At 55.8% G+C, this 18,394-nt stretch overlaps 8 protein-coding genes across 8 annotated transcripts; 4 read left to right on the forward strand and 4 right to left on the reverse strand.

Moving 5' to 3' along the window:
* Positions 1-147: 147 nt before the first annotated feature.
* ATEG_04686 (putative FHA domain protein SNIP1) lies at positions 148-1,128 on the reverse strand (the record flags this gene model as incomplete). Its single annotated transcript, XM_001213864.1, has 1 exon — positions 148-1,128. The coding sequence occupies one exon, from the start codon at positions 1,126-1,128 to the stop codon at positions 148-150; it is 981 nt and encodes a 326-aa protein (XP_001213864.1).
* A 324-nt stretch (positions 1,129-1,452) lies between these two features.
* Positions 1,453-2,243, forward strand: ATEG_04687 (uncharacterized protein; the record flags this gene model as incomplete). Its single annotated transcript, XM_001213865.1, has 2 exons — positions 1,453-1,468; positions 1,537-2,243. 2 exons carry the CDS (start codon positions 1,453-1,455, stop codon positions 2,241-2,243), a joined length of 723 nt encoding a protein of 240 aa, XP_001213865.1.
* A 256-nt stretch (positions 2,244-2,499) lies between these two features.
* On the forward strand, positions 2,500-4,025 carry ATEG_04688 (alpha/beta hydrolase; the record flags this gene model as incomplete). The annotated part of the gene is made up of 2 exons (XM_001213866.1): positions 2,500-2,993; positions 3,053-4,025. 2 exons carry the CDS (start codon positions 2,500-2,502, stop codon positions 4,023-4,025), a joined length of 1,467 nt encoding a protein of 488 aa, XP_001213866.1.
* A 490-nt stretch (positions 4,026-4,515) lies between these two features.
* ATEG_04689 (uncharacterized protein) lies at positions 4,516-7,101 on the reverse strand (the record flags this gene model as incomplete). The annotated part of the gene is made up of 1 exon (XM_001213867.1): positions 4,516-7,101. The coding sequence occupies one exon, from the start codon at positions 7,099-7,101 to the stop codon at positions 4,516-4,518; it is 2,586 nt and encodes an 861-aa protein (XP_001213867.1).
* A 616-nt stretch (positions 7,102-7,717) lies between these two features.
* ATEG_04690 (uncharacterized protein) lies at positions 7,718-8,794 on the forward strand (the record flags this gene model as incomplete). Its single annotated transcript, XM_001213868.1, has 1 exon — positions 7,718-8,794. One exon carries the CDS (start codon positions 7,718-7,720, stop codon positions 8,792-8,794), a length of 1,077 nt encoding a protein of 358 aa, XP_001213868.1.
* A 260-nt stretch (positions 8,795-9,054) lies between these two features.
* On the reverse strand, positions 9,055-11,162 carry ATEG_04691 (uncharacterized protein; the record flags this gene model as incomplete). The annotated part of the gene is made up of 5 exons (XM_001213869.1): positions 9,055-9,086; positions 9,249-9,298; positions 9,431-9,638; positions 9,703-10,780; positions 11,073-11,162. 5 exons carry the CDS (start codon positions 11,160-11,162, stop codon positions 9,055-9,057), a joined length of 1,458 nt encoding a protein of 485 aa, XP_001213869.1.
* A 304-nt stretch (positions 11,163-11,466) lies between these two features.
* ATEG_04692 (Zn(II)2Cys6 transcription factor domain-containing protein) lies at positions 11,467-13,253 on the forward strand (the record flags this gene model as incomplete). Its single annotated transcript, XM_001213870.1, has 2 exons — positions 11,467-11,475; positions 11,745-13,253. 2 exons carry the CDS (start codon positions 11,467-11,469, stop codon positions 13,251-13,253), a joined length of 1,518 nt encoding a protein of 505 aa, XP_001213870.1.
* Positions 13,254-13,764: 511 nt separating this feature from the next.
* atg11 (autophagy protein ATG11) lies at positions 13,765-17,905 on the reverse strand (the record flags this gene model as incomplete). The annotated part of the gene is made up of 3 exons (XM_001213871.1): positions 13,765-13,971; positions 14,056-17,787; positions 17,858-17,905. The coding sequence occupies 3 exons, from the start codon at positions 17,903-17,905 to the stop codon at positions 13,765-13,767; spliced, it is 3,987 nt and encodes a 1,328-aa protein (XP_001213871.1).
* Positions 17,906-18,394: the final 489 nt, after the last annotated feature.

Consider the following 18,394-nt stretch of genomic DNA (forward strand, 5'->3'; position numbering starts at 1 on the left):
GTGTGGACGGTCACGGTCACGATCTGAATCATGTTGCACGGAGTTGTAAATTTGTCTGATTGACAGCATTTGGGGGCCCTCGTATAATGTACATTATTTATTGGCTGGTTATCGTATCGAATATCATGCGTTTCCAAATTGCCCTTCCTACTCGGGTTTTGGTAGCATAAGCACGTATTCGCGGGAGCTTAGTCCAAACTGGAGAACGTCCTTGTCGCGGAGTTCCACGTATCGACCGCCGGGAATTTTGTCGCCGTTGACGCTCGAGCCGTTCGCGCTTTCGAGGTCGATCAGGTAGGGCTTGACGCGTCCGATGCGGTCGCCAAACTCGTTCCTCTTTTCGACGTAGCGGAATTGCAGCGCCGCGTGCTGCTTCGAGCAGCTGGGGTGGTCTAGGGGAAAGTCCACGACCAGTCGCTCGCGCCCGATAAGCCAGCAGCTGCGCTCGTAGATTTCCACCACCTCGAGAAGATCCTGGCCCTTGAACACGTACAGACGCCACGGTTCTTTGGCCGGCGGCTTGCGCGCCTCCGGCGGCTCGTGGTACTTGAGCACGACCGACCCTCCATTGACGGTGACCGTGTTGCTCTCCGCTGCGAGGCGGCCCGTGTTCCCGAAGTTCGGTTTCTCTTTTTCCGGTGGCGGCGCGGTCTCGTCGCCCTGGCGCGCTACTTCGGACGACGTGTACGCATCCTGCTGGGAGGGAAGAGGGCCGCGGGAGCGGGCGAGCTCGCGCGACGACGGACTCCGAGAGCGTCTTCTGCGCGGGGATCGCGAGCGGGACTTGGTCCGGTGTCTGCGGCTGGAGCGCTCCTTGTCATCGTCGTAGGAATCGCGGTCGCGGTGCCGCCGTTGTCGACGTTCGTCTGGAGACCGGTGCCTGCGTCGTCTCCGCTCGTCGTCAGACGCATCCGTACGCTCTCTGCGCTCCCGGGGTCGGTCTTCGTAGTCCCGTCGGTGGCTCTTCCGACTGGACGGACTGCGAGATGAGCGTCTCCGGGAGCTGTCGCGTCGAGAGCTGCGATGCTCGTCGCGATGGCGGCGCCGTCGGCTGTGTTCGGCGTCTGGGGAGCCAGACGGAGACCGGGGTCGCCGTCGGTCGCGGGATCTATCTGGGGATTGGGGCATGGTGCGAGGGTAGAAGTTGATTGAAGGGCAGAACTTGAGGTCGACGGAGAGCTCAAAAGCTATGCGGGGCACGTGACGACATCCGAAGTTCGGAATGACCGCCGCTCCGCTCCTCCTCCTCTCCCCACCACTCCTTCAGCATACACAACGACAACAACATTTGCATGATTTACACTCACCGACGTGGAGGGTAGCCCAGCATCCTCCACTAAAGCCATGCGGCCATGCTCAAGAACTCCAAAATCCTCTGCTGTGGTGGACTGCAGCTGCTGAATGCATCCGTATATCCATCGCCACTGTCGCACGCCCACATCTACAGACACTATGCTACAGCCCAGGGGTTCCCCGGGAACGACCTTTCCTGGCCATCGTCTTCATCCTTCACACCGTACGACGTGTTCAAACAAGATCGTGGGGCACCGTACTCGAAGACGCGGTTCTACGAACTCGTGAAAATCTACCACCCAGACCGACCGTGCAACGACCACCCGCTGTGCAGAGACCTCTCGCCCGAGGTGCGACTCCAGCGGTACCACGTTATAGTCGCCGCGCATGAGATCCTCTCCGATCCGACGAAGCGAGCGGCGTACGATCTCTCCGGCGCAGGATGGAGCCACCACGCTCCTGCACATCCGACGCCGTCCTGGGCGCGAAGCGGCTCGAGCGACTACGGCCCGATCCATACGAATGCCACCTGGGAAGACTGGGAACGATGGCGTAATCGGCATCAGGGCAAGCAGCAACACATGGTGGACAACCGCACCTTTACGACGTTTGTCATTCTCCTCATGCTCATGGGCGGCGCGGTCCAGGCGTCGTGGATTGGCCAGCTCACCACCGGCTACGAAGACCGACTGCGGGAGATCAACGAGCAGTCGGCTCGCTTTTTGACTGGACGGCGTGAAAACACCGTCAAGCAGATGGCGTCGTCGGAGGCCAAGGTGCAGCACTTTCTGATCCGGAGAGACCCTTCTGGGTTTGGACTGAAGGAGGAGGAGCAGCCGGTCTATGAGAAGATTCTTCATTCGCCCAAATCTGGAGCGAAGGAGACTGAAGCTGCGAAGGGTTCGGACGGTGCATCCGGTCACGTCGAGTCCGTAGATAAAAGTGGTTGATTGCACTACGTAAAGGATAGTTCTCATTGCCCGATTGTACATAGCATGATCTTCACCTTGACAGAATATACAGTAGCATCTATGAAAAGTACATACGGATCCCGCCGTTGCGGTGCTCGACCCACGGCAGATCCACATTTCTGCCGAGGCTTGCGGAGATCATCTCGCAACTTGTGACTGCATAACTGATACTCATAAACACTCTCCGCACCCTCCATACAGCCTCTAACATCGACATCCACGTCCTGCTCCAGCCATGTCCGGGCTCGGCAGCCCCGTCGCCATGCTGAAGGCGATGCTCGCCCGAGTGCCGCTCATTCTTAAGACCGCCCTGTTGCACGGCATGCATCTATCGCCCGTTTCGGGGAAGCAGGACCTGCGCACCGAACTGACCGTGGCCATCATCCGCTCGTTCATCACCATGACCCTGCCCGTGTCGAAGCAGCAAAAGGGCAGCATGCGCGACCCCGGCATCAAGGGGCCCATGTGGGTGTCCAAGGTGACGCTCCCTCAGCCCGAGGACGACGTCCAGGAGGCCGTCATCAAGGCCATCGAGGACCTCAAAGTCGGCGACGAGACGTACAATATCCCCGGCGTCGGCCCCGTCGAGGCCGAATGGACAGGCCACCGTAACGGCGTGGGCAAGAACGCGCCGCAGCCTGACGTCTCCGAGGAAGAGAAGTACGCCCGGTTGCGAAAAGAGACTCCCTCGGATGCTGTCATTCTCTACTTCCACGGCGGCGCATACTTGTACTGCTACCTCCCCTCCCCTCTTCTCTTCATATACGAACGCATCTAACGCCCCGCAGTCTGATGGACCCCTGCACCCACCGCCAACAGGTCGCCCACCTGTCCAAACGCACCGGCATGCCCGTACTCTCCGTGCGCTACCGACTCGCGCCACAGCACCCTTTCCCCGCCGCGCTGGTTGACGCCCTCGTCGCCTACCTGTCTCTGCTCGCCCCGCCGGCCGGCGCCCTCCACGCCGCCGTGCCCGCAAACAAGATCGTGCTGGCCGGCGACTCAGCCGGCGGCAACCTCAGCCTCGTCCTCCTGCAGACGCTGCTAACCCTCCAGCGCATCGCACCCACCGTCCGCTTCCACGGCCGCGACGTCCCCATCGCGCTCCCCGCCGGCGTGGCCACCAGCTCGCCCTGGTGCGACATCACTCGGTCGATGCCCTCGGTCGTCGACAACGCCGTGTACGACTACCTCGCCCCGCCGACGCAGCGGTACGAGTCCGGCGCGAAGTTCCGCGCGCCCAACCTCCCGGACGACGCGGTCTGGCCGCGCGACCCGCCCCGCGTCGACTTCTACGCCCACGCCTCCGCCTGCATCCACCCGCTCGTGTCGCCGCTCGCCGGCCGCAGGGAGATCTGGAAGGACGCCCCGCCGGTGTTCATGACGGTCGGCGAGGAGGGCCTCGCGGATGAGGGGCTCGTGCTGGCGCGCAAGATGCACCAGGCCGGCGTGCCTGTCGTCGTGGAGCAGTTCGAGGGCATGCCGCATTGTTTTGGGCTGATCATGATCGGGACCCCGGCTGGTCGTCGGTTTTGGGACGGCTGGGCGCGCTTCTGTCGTGAGGCGGTTGCGGGGCAGGTCACGGCGTCGGGGGCTCTGACGTATCTTGGCTTCAAGCTGCGGTCGACCCGGGACGTTCCCTTGGATGAGGCGGTTTCGTTGACGGATGAGGAGGTGGATCGCCGGTTGCGCGAGAGCGCGCAATGGAGACTCGAGGGGGAGTTGCATCTTCAGCAGCAATTTGCAAAAGCCAAGCTTTGATTTTGTTATTACAGCGACGACGATGAGATATCCTGCAATGAGCGTTGTTGGGCTTGCCTTGTTAGGTTATATATCTTTCTATACTGTACATCTGTTAGACTCTGTTTTCTCATACCCACTACTACATGGCATAGCTACACACTATATTTAAGGTACATGCTACCATAGAATCATACTAGGTACCTAGTAGTATTCCAACACTCTATGTACGAACCTTCAACCTTTGTTCAATTGCCGATCGATAAGATTAGATAAGATGATCTGTGGCTTCACCAAGGCAAACCTGACTGCAGGTATATCCATTGTGAATTGTGATATGAAATCGATGTAGTATCCGCTAATCCTCATCCTAGAACCGTCCCGTAAACACCAATTGAGCGCTGGCACAGCCCACGCCAGACAAGACAGTCCTGAACTCCAGTGCAATGCTGAAAAGAAAGAAACGATAGAGTGCGTCGAATATTGAAGAAAAGACAAAATCGAGTCCTGCCTAGATAAACTCATCATCGTCCATGGAGTCCTCATCCTGCTTCTCCAGGTCCAGCGCTGGAACAGCTTCGCGATATTTCACTTCCTGTTCCGGCCAAGTGCTGGCCGCACGGTAGGATGACCCTTGGGGCGTAGGCGCAACCCCAGGAACGCCGCTCAGTCGATTGCCGTGGACCCATATCTCGCCCGAAAGGTTCAGAGCTCGGGGGGATTCATCGACGTAACCGTCCCAAAAACCAAGAAGCTGTGCGATGAGTCGGAAGAATGCCATGGAAATAGCCCAGACGGGCGTCAAGACCCCTTGGAGATGCGACCAGCGCCACAGCATCGTTGGGATGACAAAGGGAAATCGAGGAGCATCTGGAAGGAGGCAATTGCCTTCGCAGACATCGGCGATCAACGGGTGACAATAGAAGTCACACATTGTCGATTCGGACCAGAACCAGATAAATAGAACAATGGCGCACCAGCCTAGACGAGTGGGACGAATCCTACCGGAGACCCTGTTTCGCGTCCATAGCTTTGGGATGGGGACAATCGTATAGATGCCACCGCCATTGTGAGCTCGACACGTCTCGCAATTGTCACACGTCTTGTCGAATTTCGAACTTTTGGCGTCCGGCGAGGGCATGGACTTTACTTGATCACCCAGGTCTTCAATCCCTGCCTTCACCTCCTTCATGCTCTTGGCAAATGACTTGAGAGTCTGGTTCATAGAGTCGAAGTCGTCACTGTCCTGATGTGGTGAGTTTCCACCTTCCAGCTTTTCCTTCTTTGATGATTTTCCACGCTCCAGCTTTTCCAAGATCCGCTTCTCATATGCGGCGTTATCCTCTTCCTCGGTCTTCACCTCCGTGACCTGTTCATTCAAGATCTCCTGGAGTGATTCAAGCGTGTCATCGCCAACGTCCAAAGAGTTCTTGTCCGCTTTGAAGTCTTCCATGACGGTCTCCAGAGCGCTTTTGGGATGATCCGGTTTGGCCAACGGTGGCCTTTCTCGCGGCTTTCGGGTCTTCTCAGATTGAGTTTCTGTCTTTTTTGGTTCGGGTTGTTGTTCGATCTTTGTCCTGCTTCCTTGCGCTTGGCCTTCTGCAGACGGCGGAAGCGCCTTCTCTGCTTCTCTCACCTCTTCCTGTTGGGGTTGTTTCTTCTCCATCTCATTGGCCCTTTGGGTCTCGGTCTCAGACGGTTGGGGTTCTGCGACACGTTCCTCGCTCCGCGCTCGAGAGGTATCTTGTACGCTCCTTTTAGCTGGCGACGCCGCAATCGGATTTGAAGAATAACTGGGCCGAGCGGTAGGTCGTTCGGTCATGGGAGTGTCAATCCAGGCACCCGTCACCACAGGGGTTTTATCATAGATTCGGGTTCCCGGGATCTTCTGTGGCTCGGGAGTCCTCAGCTCACTGGGATTTTGACTGGGACTCTCGGTTCGGGAGAGCTTCCGGAGAAGGTCATGGGAGTCTCTTTTCGTTGGGCTCCGTTTGTTAAATGTAGAACTCTTGTAGACCATGACTGGTGGGGTATTAAGCCCGACGTCTCCTGTCTTCTCCTTCGATTCCGACAACGATCTGTTACGGGCATCGGACAACGGGAACCTGTTGTAGGTGCTTGCCAGACGTTCGCCCAGGGTGTTTGGAGTTCGGGAAGTAAGACGTTCCGGAGAGTTCTTTTGTACTTCAAGGCCGGACTTGGGTTCCGGGGGAGAGGGCTTCGCCCCATCGATGAAAGTATCCGGCTCTGGTTCATTGCGCCGCGTCATAGATTTCAACCAGTCTCGACGATGCGTTCCTCTGGTCCCCCAGTTTCGCGGGAGATTCAACGAGAGTTTCTGATCGTCGTCGTATTCCTCGACCTCGACCGCATTCTGCAATGCCTCTCGCTCCTCTTCCTCACGACGTTGCAGATTCTCCGACGTCAACGCGGGGGTGGTCCCAGTCCTATTCAGCACGGGGGACCGACTGGAAGTGGCACGCTTTAAGCGCAGTTCATCCCTTACGCGATCGACTGGTCTGCGGCGGAGCGAGTCGTCGGTAACGTCGTTTAGAAGCTCAGCATCAGAAGGGTAGAAAAGGCCGGCGTCATCCCTGAACGCTGACCCTGACCATGAGCTCCGACCACGGCTCTCATTAAGTCCTAGCGTCGCGCGAAGGTCGTCATCCAGCTCATCCTGGTCCACGAGACTACCTGCGTCGTCGATCTGTCGATACGCCTCCATCAGCTCGTTTGGCGGGTTGGATTCCGGAGACGCGGGGTTAAAAGATTGCTGTCGTCTTCCCCCTCCTCGACTGGGGGAACCCAGGCTGTATGCGAGGTGATCGGACTCCGCCATGGTCGGATAGCGGGACACGGCCTCGAATGCCCCTCGGAGGGTACCTGTCTGGCTAAAGGTGCGTCGTCGTCGCGCGCTATAGTTCTGTGATGGGCTGGGGATCTTGGACGCGTCGAAGCGATCGGCGGGGCGAGAATCGTAGTAACCTCGACGGAAGGGAGAGTGGTGGGGGGAGGGTTGATGCGATTGTTGTTGTGGTTGCTGGTGGTTGCGACGCGAGAGCGTCGCTCGGTCGGACCTGCGCTCGGGGGTCGACATGGTGACAAGCGGAAAGTGCCCTCGGTCAACGCGATTCTCCGGGCGCCATTCACTTTTCGCAACAACAGAAGGGGGCAACGCTTCTGTTTCAGCATTCACCGTCGCGGAGTGTCGCGAGGACCAGCAATTGCCATCGTCCGCAACGCGGCCGAGTTCGTCGCCCCGATCGGGTTAGCGGCGCGGAGGAAGAATGCGGAATTAAGCCCAAAAAAAGCATCATACAACACATCACTCATCTCCCTCTCTTCTCTTCTCTTCTCTTTCTTCCCCTCCAGTTCTTCTCGCTCCTCTTCAGTCTCGTCCTCAGCTGACAGTACACACCCTATCTTCCCTCGAATCAGCTCCTCGACACCGTCGTCACTTGCTTGCAAACACAACTGCCGTCTTGAATGCCCTGACATGTGACCTGGTCAGGCGTATTGATCGTCCGTTATCGTGTCCATCTGCGCATGACAGATCCAAGCGATACACTCTTGAGCCGACGTTCAGACGATTAAGAAGTATATATATATTAGACTCGACCGGCTCGCGGACCCCCCCCTGACACAATCACTACACTGTCCATGCGGTGAGACGACCTCGAAATAGACCAACAGGCGACACATCCCTACGCAACATGGCCAAGTCCGCCAGACGTGGAGGCGGCAAGGGCAAAGCGCCCGTCACATCGTCCGGTTCTTCCTCCGGAGCGTCGACCCCCAGCTCTCAGGCTGGGCCGATCCCGCCGTTTACCGGCGCGCCGTCTGCGCTGCAGCCCTTCCTGGAGCTTCTCTCCCCCAATGAAGTCTACCTCGTCCACCTGGACACCTCGTCGCGCGACCTCAAGCGACAAACCTACGTAGCACCGGCGGCAATCAACGTCGTCATCGCCGTGTTGCTCGCACTGCGACTCTACATGGTCCGAAACGTCTACCCGGCCCTGTTGGCGACGCTGGTCGGGCTGACCAGCTCGATGACGGTGGACGCATCGCTGATGTCGTGGAGTGAGATGGCGAAAGTCATCCTGCGCCGCACCGGCACCATCATGCTCGACTACTTCCTCGTGACCGTGTTCCTCCCATGGCCCATCCGCTTCTTCAAGGGCCCGACCAAATGGCGCCGCAAGATCGGCTTCCGCGACACCGAGATCATCGTGCGACGCAGCCAGCCGAGCCTGAGCCAGGGCCTGGTGCGCAACCGTTGGATCCGCGATGACGAAGAAACGCGGGATAAGATCGTCGCCGCTGTCACCCCCGACCGCATCAAGAAGACCGGGTATCTCCTCGTCGACGCGGACTGGGACCTTGACTACGACGCTATGATCAACGCACATGCGCTGGTCGACGCCCGCAAGGACGACGGCATCCCTCTGGACACCTTCCGGACGGCTGTGCTCGTCAACACCGACGCCGATGGCTGGCTGATCTGGTACGTTGGCGACGAGGATTCGGCGGAGGGCCGCGTGCGGACCGCCCAACGCGACCAGATCCTGGCTTTCCGCGATAAACTGGCGGCCATGGGGAAGGAGGACCTGTTTTTCCGGTGGGTGGAGTTGATTCAATATGAGAGCACCCGGCCGGGCGGGTTCACGCCGGAACGCCAGCAGTCTGCCATGGTGCAAGCGAAGCAGCTTTTTGAGGATGCCGGTGTGGATTTTGGGCGCTTTTGGCAGGAAGTGGGTGGGATGGAAGGCTTTGCAGATGAGCTTGATTAGGCAGTTTGGGAGGAAGTGCGTTATGGACATTTGGTGGGCGTTGTCTTGTATTTTACGCGGGCTCATGGGTATATGTCAGGTTAGCGTTTCCTTATATGGTGAATCCATTCCTATAGAGCATGAGGGTTTACAGGTCGGTCCCTAGGCCAACGCCAGGTTGATACGCCACCTGGCAGCCGCTCTCAGAAGATAATTGATAAAGATTCGAAAGAAAATGACCCGAGGTGTTATTACTGGAAAGAAAAGGGCGCACTGATCAATCATTCAGTGATTGGAGATTGGGACAGAATCTCTATGAAAGCTTCAAGTTGATATACTTAGAAACAGGTCAGTCCACGCATAGAACCACCATGTTGGCAATGCCCAGAACTATTCAACGCAGTGGTGGCCCTGGCCGATTCCTTCCTAGATTTAAGCAACTTCCTGCTCCTGGCTGTCCATGAAAGGTATGTACTGCTGCGGGCAAGTGATCCCGGACGGTGGAACTCTGCCTTGGAGGTATGCCTGGACATGTCCAAAGTAACAGTCTGACGCCCCCTGGTCGACGACTGTATGCTGCATTCAGAGGAACATCCCACCAGTAAGCCGAGACTCTTGTTGAGGTGGTTATGTGATTGGGAATTGATAACAACTTACCCCAACGGCTTCTTGCAATAGTAGGACGGATCCGGCAAACCGAGAAGACATCTTCTGTGCGCTGTGAGAGAGGCCAAGTCAATGAGCCGATACCAGACAGCGGGGCCATTGGACGAAACGTACGATGTTAAGGGCGTTATTGGGTCGATGGTGTTACTCGTAAACAGGATCGGGAAGGACGTAGGACGGTCTAGTCCACTGATTGGGCCTGCGTAGAAAGGAGTTGTTAGATCTGCTCAGAAAGAGAGAGAGAGAGAAAGAGAGATGCGTACCTTGAACAACCATACTATCAGGTAACTGCGGTCGAAATGATCTACACAAGATATTGTCTTGGTAGATAGGGTAGATATCACCGATGTACTTGCTCCTAGAAATCATGTACTCGACATAAGACTTAAACTCTTCAAGAGTAGTAAGGTTGTTGCTCCGATACGAATCGGCGCACTGAATGGCGAGACGGGCATCGGATATAGCATTAAGACTGTCAAACATGCCGGCAAGAGCAGACACGTCCCCACGCTCGAGTTGGTGTAGGATGTCGTCCATGACTGGGAATCTCACCAGTGGGGCGTAGATAGCGTCGAGGAAAAGAGCCTTCAGGTCTGAATAGGTGACCATGGTCGGTAGGTCTCGACCTTTAACTCCGCTGACCGGGACGGGCTGATGCTGAAGCTGATGGATAATGGCGTCCATTCTGGCGGTGATGTTAGCGGGCGAGGGTCCCCAGAAGGAACATTTCTTAGGACCTGCGGAATGGCACAAGCTAGAGAATTGGTCCATCGCGGCGTCCATTTGATCCGCGGTTTCGCTCCAGTCATTGTTGTAATACTGCTCTGCGTTCAAAACACCATCCAGTATCATTCGCCCGACGCGGTCAGGAAACATGGATGCAAAAGTGCTGCCGATGACAGTGCCGTAACTGATGCTATAACACCACAATTTGGCGTCTGATGGTGGCTGACCGGCCGCCTCGGCCTCGGCTTCGATGAAGGTGAGCAGATCATGGGCTACCGCTGGGGTGGTGACATAATAACCATGAGGCGACTCGTTGTCGACCGCATTGTTGCACCACTCTCCGTAGATCGAGCTTGAATAGTACTGTTCGGCAAGCGATGTTGACGAGACGTTGGTAGCTCCAGTCCGGTGCAGTCGACTGAAGGCCAATCTTGCCTCTGAAATCCCTGAGAAGCAGTCGAGACTGGGGCCACTGTTGTTCACCCCGCGAGGGTCGAAGGAGATGAAGTTGTACTGCTCTCCGAGCATTTGCCCTACGAGAGTCCGGTATGTGAAGAGGAGCTCGATACCAGAACCACCCGGACCGCCTGACAAAGTCTCAGCCCGGTCACATGGCTTTCAGATAATACATATATATATATGTTGGATGACATTGATCTTACCGGGGTTGAGTACAATGCTTGGGGACGTGGCGGTGGCATTCTTCCCAGCCAGCTTGATGAAGGCGATTGACGTCGTGCCCAGAGTTCTGTTGGAATAGTCCAAGGGCACTTCAAGCCTCGAGCATGAAAAGTCATCGTAACATGGTGTCCATGTGAGGTTGGCTGACGGCTCAATCTAGATGGCTCGTCAGACGCTCGAAGGCTTTGGATGGGAGAATGTGCTATTGGCGAAAGGCAAGACTCACACTGTCAAAACCATAGACCATGCCTGGGTCATGCCAGCCGTTGGCTTTGCATCCCAGGCTCATGAACAGAATGAGTGCAAGTTGTTTCATTGCTATCTTTCTGAAGGATCCTGACTGAGGGTGTGCTTAGCAGTAACAATGGGGACATCAACCAACTATTTATGATACCAGCTGGATATATTAGTGCCCAATCAACTTGCCCATCTCCTGAGGCAGCTGCATTCTTTCGATCGACTCCCAATACCTGGCCTACTAGATGTATAGATACTAGATATTTTTAGGTAAAGCACAGAGTACCTACTATAGGTAGTTATCCCCAACTGTACGAACTAACCAATCAGGGCCTTGAATATTAAGGCCCACTGCGCCCACCTGTACGAACAAGCCAATCAACATGTACAGTGTACACCTACTACGGTTAGTCTGTGTACTTTAGTAACCTTAGGTCATCTCTATCTCTACTCCTACTCCAGAAGATAGACCTCATCATCCTCCGCTATTTCATATGACAAATAATGGGAGGATGAGCCAACATCAAAGTCATGGACGAGTCCAAGAGCGAGAATACCAAGTCAGCCCGTCAAGCTTGGAGAAGAAGGCCTCGCCGCTTCGCCCCAAAGTCAAGACTAGGCTGCAAGACTTGCAAGTGAGTCTGGATTCATACCCTCATAGCGAATGACCCTCAACCTTGGTGTACCTCTCAGGACAAGGCGGATTAAATGCGATCTATCCCGGCCCTCGTGTTTGAAATGCCAGTCTACAGGTCGCACCTGTGACGGCTATGGTGAGATGGCCCTCAGCGGCGACAGTTACCTCCATGCGGGTCATCGCCATGGCCTCATGTGGCAGAGCCTAGGGCCCTTGATGATCTTACCAGCGACGGAGTCACCCCAGACCGAGGCAATGTGTTTTTTCCAGTACATTTCGGTCAGGCATCTGACTGAATATCACCCCTGCGGGTCATGGCGTAAGACGCTGATGTTCTTCGCCCAAACAGTGCCATCAGTCCGGCATGCCGCCATCGCGCTGGCCCTGATCCACCGCAACTACTTCGATCGCCATTCTAGCGGCCATGTGCATCAATCGCACTCTTTGACAGACTGGCCTCCAAGCGCGGCTCCCTTGCTTCACTACAACCAGGCCATTCACCTTCTTCTGAACCAGCAAGCTGGCGACAGTCCCGAAACAACAGTCGTCACGCTTCTGGTCTGCTATCTATTCACCTGCTTTGATAACCTCGCGGGCAACTACGTACAAGCAGTGAAGCATCTGCGCGCAGGCGTGGAGCTCTCCCGCAACATCGACCATTCCGCGCCCTCAGGCGTTCACCCACCCATCTCCCAGGTCACCCGCCAGATCCGCCGTCTCGACATGCAGGCCGGGACGTTTCTGATCGACTGGATTCCCCTCGACATCCAGGAGACATGTCCGTCTCCGCTTCGACCCTCCGACAGTCCCTTCCGGTCTCTCGACCACGCCGCCGACCAGCTCCAGACGCTCGTCGCGCGGGTAATGCGACTGCGCCATACGGACCAGCAACTGTCCCCGACGGAGCGAACCACATCGTTGTCGCCTCCGTCACGGAAGGATATCGTCCTCGACCAGCTGGAAACGTGGTCCGCTCTCTTCGACAACATCCTGCAACAAGACAGCGCCTGGGCCACCACAGCGTCCGGCCCTGACCCGCTCGTCTCCCTTCTGCGTCTACAGCACACGCTCGCATGCATGCTACTCCGCACCTGCGGACCGGGCCGGGAACTGGACTATGACGGCTTCCTGCCGCAGTTCCAGCAATGCGTGGCGTGGGCGGCCGACGTCGCGGCCGCGCGTGAGCGGTACGCGGGGTCGTTGAAGCCGACGTTCACGCCGGAGACCGGGATCGTCCCCGTGCTTTATATCATCGGGGTCAAGTGCCGGCATCCCGTGGTGCGGCGCCAGGTCTTGGGCATTCTGCGACGGCAGCCGATCCGGGAGGCGGTTTGGGATAGCTTCTGTGCGGCCAGGGTCGTGGAGCGGGTCATCGAGATTGAAGAGGCCGGGCAATTGGTACCCAGCATGGAACAGATTTCGGTGTGGCAGAGGATCGAGACGGTATCGTGGGAACAGTCGGCGGCCAGGTTGGACATTACATATACGTTCTGCGCGCGGGAGGGAGTGTATGTCGAGTCTCTTAGCATTTAACAAGCAGTGAGTCTCATCATGTCAATCTTACCCATAGTAGATAAGAGGCCGTCAGACGGGACCAAGCAGCATGCTACTGACCAGTGTGGATCTTGTATTAGGCGTTCTACAGTTCTCTACATACTGAAATGGGATCCCCCATTCCAACATATACGGAGTAGATACTGGGACTGAGTTTGGCTACCAAATAGAATGCCCAGCGTAACCACTATTTTATACTACAGTAAACATAGCGATCTGGCGCCTCAGACTGACAATAAACACCTTTCCATACGCTGCGTAGACCAATGCAAGATAGCACGCTCAAGGACAACAAACAGGAAGATAACGGAAGACAAAAGACTGATATAGCCAAAGGATGTTCCTTTGCTGGGTATCTATCATTCGGACATGACTGAGATTTCATGACATGCTAAATCGGATGTCTCAAACATCCGCCGGAGTCCACAGGGACGTAAAACTTCGATTGGAAATAAAACGGCGGCATCAAAATGCAAGCCAGATGCCACGATCATCCTCCACCTTCGAGGCGATAATCCACTGACCACAGCTTCTCCCATGGACGGTATCTGGTAGTAGACCGTTGGTTGGTGATCGAGGCAGACGGCGACGATGCGGCTTCGGAAGCTTCAGCCCGCAAGGATGAGGGTGACTTGATCCCCTCTTCTCGCAGTCGTTGCTGCCCGCCGAATGAGGACTCATGTGTGGTTACCAAGCCCTAGGATGGTCCGTCAGACACAAATCGAATGCAAGGGAGGCCAGGTCCGCAGAATCACGGGCCTTGGAGTAGGTCGCGGCGCACCTCGTCGAAAACAGGGGCTGTCTCCCGGGGGAGGGAGCCCGCAGTAGTAGCATTAGCATTAGCATCTGCCTCGGCGGGCCGAGCGAGATCGGTGGTCGAGTCGTTGGCGCGTTGTAATGACGTGGAGGGACCTCTCTTGGACGTTGAGCTATTCCGTCGGCTGTCCAAGCTCTTGGTGAGGGTTTTGGCGACGTTCCCTCCAGCTGTGCTGCGCTTCAGGCGAATGCTCCCGCGAGCATCAACATGTGCAGGTGCGACGGTGCTCTTCCCTAGACCCGGTGTGGCAGGAGCACCGGGCTTCTCTTCAGTGGCATCTAGGAGATACCAGCGTAGGCCGTCAGACAACTCGAATGGATTTTCGTCGTCAAAGGAGGTGACATCGCTAGCCTCACCAATCGATCGCCGGTCAGGGTTTGCGCTATTCATCGATTTGGACAGGTCGACGACACGTTCCTCGATTTTCGTAATGCGAGCCAGCAGCCAATCCCGGGCCTGAAGCTTATGAGCATCTTGCTCGCGGAGGAAATAGTGAGGCGCCCCGACGTTGAACGCGGCCCAGGACCGAATGGCTTGGTTGCGTGTCGGAAGAAACAATGCGAGATCGCCTTCTTTGAAAGATCGATATGCAATCTTGTCGTGCGCTTCACCCTGTACCCGATGGTATTTATCTCTGTACCCGCGAGCTTCCTTCTGCCATTTGCGCGCGAGAAGTTCAATATCTTTCACCCGTTTCACCACGGCATCTCCAAAGATATCAACATCGAATTGGCGCAGTGATTCCATGAAGGCCATAAACTGGGCGTCTTCTTCCTCGGGGCTGTCGGCACCCATCCAATTGAGCAAAGCTGGATCAGGTTTCACAGACACCACACCAGACTGGCTAAGACTATCACCGGTGGCAGAGAGAGCGTTGACCTTGGACGATCTCTGGACGACAATTTCGCCATCCTGACGGATAATAGTGAAACCTAGTTGCTCCAACATGCGCTCCAATTTCTCTACCTGTCCAAAAAGCTTTCTCGACAGTTCCTGTGTCCGATCTCCATATTGACCGACACGGGCTGCGGTATGCTGTTCGGATGCATTCACTTCTTCAAGCTTCTTCTTCCAGTCCCTGGCCTCTTCTTCGGTCCGGCGAGCTTGAGATTCAACCTCCGCCAGCTTCTCGGCTAGAGCAGCGCACTTCTTTTCCTCCTCGAGGACTCGCTCGCGGAGAGCATCAGAGCCAGTCTCGCCCGCAGCGAACTTGGACTCCAAGTTACTCAACGTTGAGCGTTCGTCCTCCAACTCGGCCGTAATCACAGCCAGTTTGGCTTCTCCCTGCGACAACTGCTCCTTTGCTGAAGATAATTGAGATTCACGGTCTTCCAAGGTCTTTCTCAACTCCTCTGCTTCGGTCTCGATATTGCTGAGACGCTCTTCCAGAGTCTGTATCTCGGCAGTGGCCTTAGCCGCATTGTCTTCGGCCGTTTTAGCGTGGATCGACAAGCCTTCGGCAAGAACTTCCAGAGCCTTTATGATGCTGGGTGTCTCGGCAGGGACAGTGCCTCCGGGTGACAGATGCATAAAGGCAGCCTGCAATGCATGATAGCTCTCCTGGTCTTTCACCCTCCTTTCCGTTTCCTTCTTCTGAAGCTCATCAAGGCGCAAACGCAGGTTCTGTTCCTCTTCCTTCTGGCTCTGCATCTGTTCAACCAAGTTACTCGCCTTTCGGATCTGCTCCTCGGTATGTACGTGCGCGTCTTGGAGCTCGATCTCGAGCTGGTGTATCCGTTCGTCGGCATCCTGCTTTTCGTGATCCCGCGCATCAATAGCTCGATCGAGTTCCTCCTCAAGCTCTTCGACTCGAATCTTGAATCGTTTCATTTCCCCTTCGAGGTATCTTCTCTCGTCGTCAAACTCGCGCTGTCGAGCCTCAAGGTTTCCAATCAAATCCTGTTTGGTCGATTGCGCTTCTTGGATCTTATCCGTGTTGGATTGTCGTTCAGCATGGGCCTCTTTCTGCAATTTCTGTACGGTTTCTCTCTCTGCGACCAACTCAGCCTCAAGGTGAACGATACGCTGAACAAGCGCCTTCTCCTCGGGAGACTGATTTGAGGACATTCTTCTCGAGGAGACCGAAGAACGTCTCGATGGTTGGTCAGGATGCGGCGATGCCGGCGAGCTAGGGAAGTCGAGTGAAAAATTCCCGCTGCTTGGTCGGCTCAGATGGCTCTGCCGATGCAGCAAGTCTTCGAGTTTCCGGATTCGACTTTCTGAGCCTTTCAGTCGATCCTCTAATTTGGACTTCTCGTCTCTCAAGCTTCGAACCATGTCGTCGCCACGGAGGAGAAGCGAGCTTCGACTTAGGTCGTAGAGACTGCCTTGTTTGAAGGCTTTCGCCCTGCGGCGTTGCAGTCGTGTAGGGGCGTCCAAGTCTTTGAAGAGCTGTGTGAGTTCCTGGACTATGGTGGCCATTCCGCCCTTCGTCTTCAACTCCTCGATGTAAAGCTCGGCCTCTTTCCGATTGACCACAGGCCACTCGTACTCTTGGCCGCGCAGATTGACTTCGATTCCCGGGGTCGTCGTATCGGAGATCGAGATGAATTCACCCATATTCTTCATCCATTTCTTCCTCCTGCGCTGTTCTTCGTCCTGGAAAACAGACATTTCTTCCGCGAGGGTTAACGAATCTGTCTTCATCTTGTCGCTGAACTCGCGGCGTCGAATGCTCTCGATAAGGACGGATCCATACACCAAAGGCATATGGAAGACGATGTAGAGGGTGTCAAAAGCCTCACTGTGAAAGCTGAAATTGTTGATTTGAGACTGCACATCGGCGAGACGTGACTCTAACGCGGAGATCTGACGCATATGGCTAAATGCAGCCTTCACAGCTGCATTATATCGTCGGACGGCTTCCTCCAGGCCAGCCTGGATCTCAGCGCTAATGTCCAACAACGACGGCAGGAGGTCCTTGGTATGACTGAGAGCGAGCCGAGAGACATTTGCCAACGTCTTTGGGTTATTCGATAGCGACTGCACATGTTCGTAGTCGGACTGGATCTTTTTCGCAATGGTTTCGACCTCTTGGAGGAGGCTCTCCACCCCATCAACTCCAGAAGGGACGGCTTCATCAACTAAACGCTGAGTGTCTGTAGCAATATCGCTCACAGATTTCTCGACGTCTTCCAGTCGGTGTACGAAGCGCGAGTGAACAGCAGCCGCCTCTGATCCGGCTTTCTGCACTTCTTCCGCATCCACATAGTCGCGTAGGCTTCCGATCGATCCATCTTTATCTTTTTTCGGTGTCGATGGACGGCCGAGAAAGAAGAAGTCCTTCCGAGCAGGAATAGTTTCCAGGGTCGCCAGCGCACGTCGCCACCCATCGAGGGCGACTTGTTGCTCCTTCATCAGGTCATTCGCCCACGCCTGTGCCTCCTGAAACCGGTGTTCCAAGGTTCCGACGTGAGTCTTGAGGTTCTCCAGGGCAACGCCTGCGGCACGGTTGACAATATCGGTGCGCTCGTTGTGGTCACGGATGCTCTGATCGATCGACTCGCAGCGATGCGTGAGATTCGAGGCCCATGTCTTGCGGGCATTGTACAGGTTACGCCAAGCTTGTAGGTCATTTTGATCGGCGAGGGTGTCTGGAGGACTTTCGAAGTCCAGCGGTTGTGGTGGGGGGAGTGTCGGAAGTTCGAGGTTGTCTTGCTCGCTGACATAGACCCGATCGTAAACAAAGACTTCATTCTAATGCAAGTATACCATGTCAGATTGCGCGTTGGCGGGAATATAAGAGACAGAAGCCAGGCTGTGTTACCTCGGCGGCAAGAGTCTGGATCTTGACATTCTTCCCACGGGCAGTCATTAAGATCTGCCGGGATGGCGGTATGGAGGTACTACGGTGGATCCATGTCCGGATGGCGTCCAACCTAGTGATGCGACATGATGAGATTAGCTACATTCTCAGACGAGGCGCAAAGTAGCGATAAGAGATGGGTGATATGAGAATGATGGTCCGGGCACAGGGAGTGGAGGTGAGTGATGGGAAAGCGATAACATACGACGGGAAAGACGCCGAATCGGTCAGGAAATGCTCACCGGAGTGAGCGATGTAAATATGCAACGACATCCCCTCCTCACCAGCCGTGCGAACAGCGGCTTCAGACAGTGATGGGAGGAAGAGTGGGAGGGGAGATGATAGAGAGAGAGAGATAACTACCTCGTCGTTGGAGTTGAGAGAGAGCTTCCCCCCGGCCTAGGCCCAATTGGGCGATGACATACGCCTGGGTCCAGCCCGAAACACTCCACCGCCTTTGCGCTGCTATTGGAGCACCGCCATCACACGATGCTTCTC

This window comes from Aspergillus terreus, genomic scaffold (genome assembly GCF_000149615.1).
Source record: "Aspergillus terreus NIH2624 scaffold_6 genomic scaffold, whole genome shotgun sequence".
Classification (NCBI taxonomy): Eukaryota; Fungi; Ascomycota; class Eurotiomycetes; order Eurotiales; family Aspergillaceae; genus Aspergillus; species Aspergillus terreus.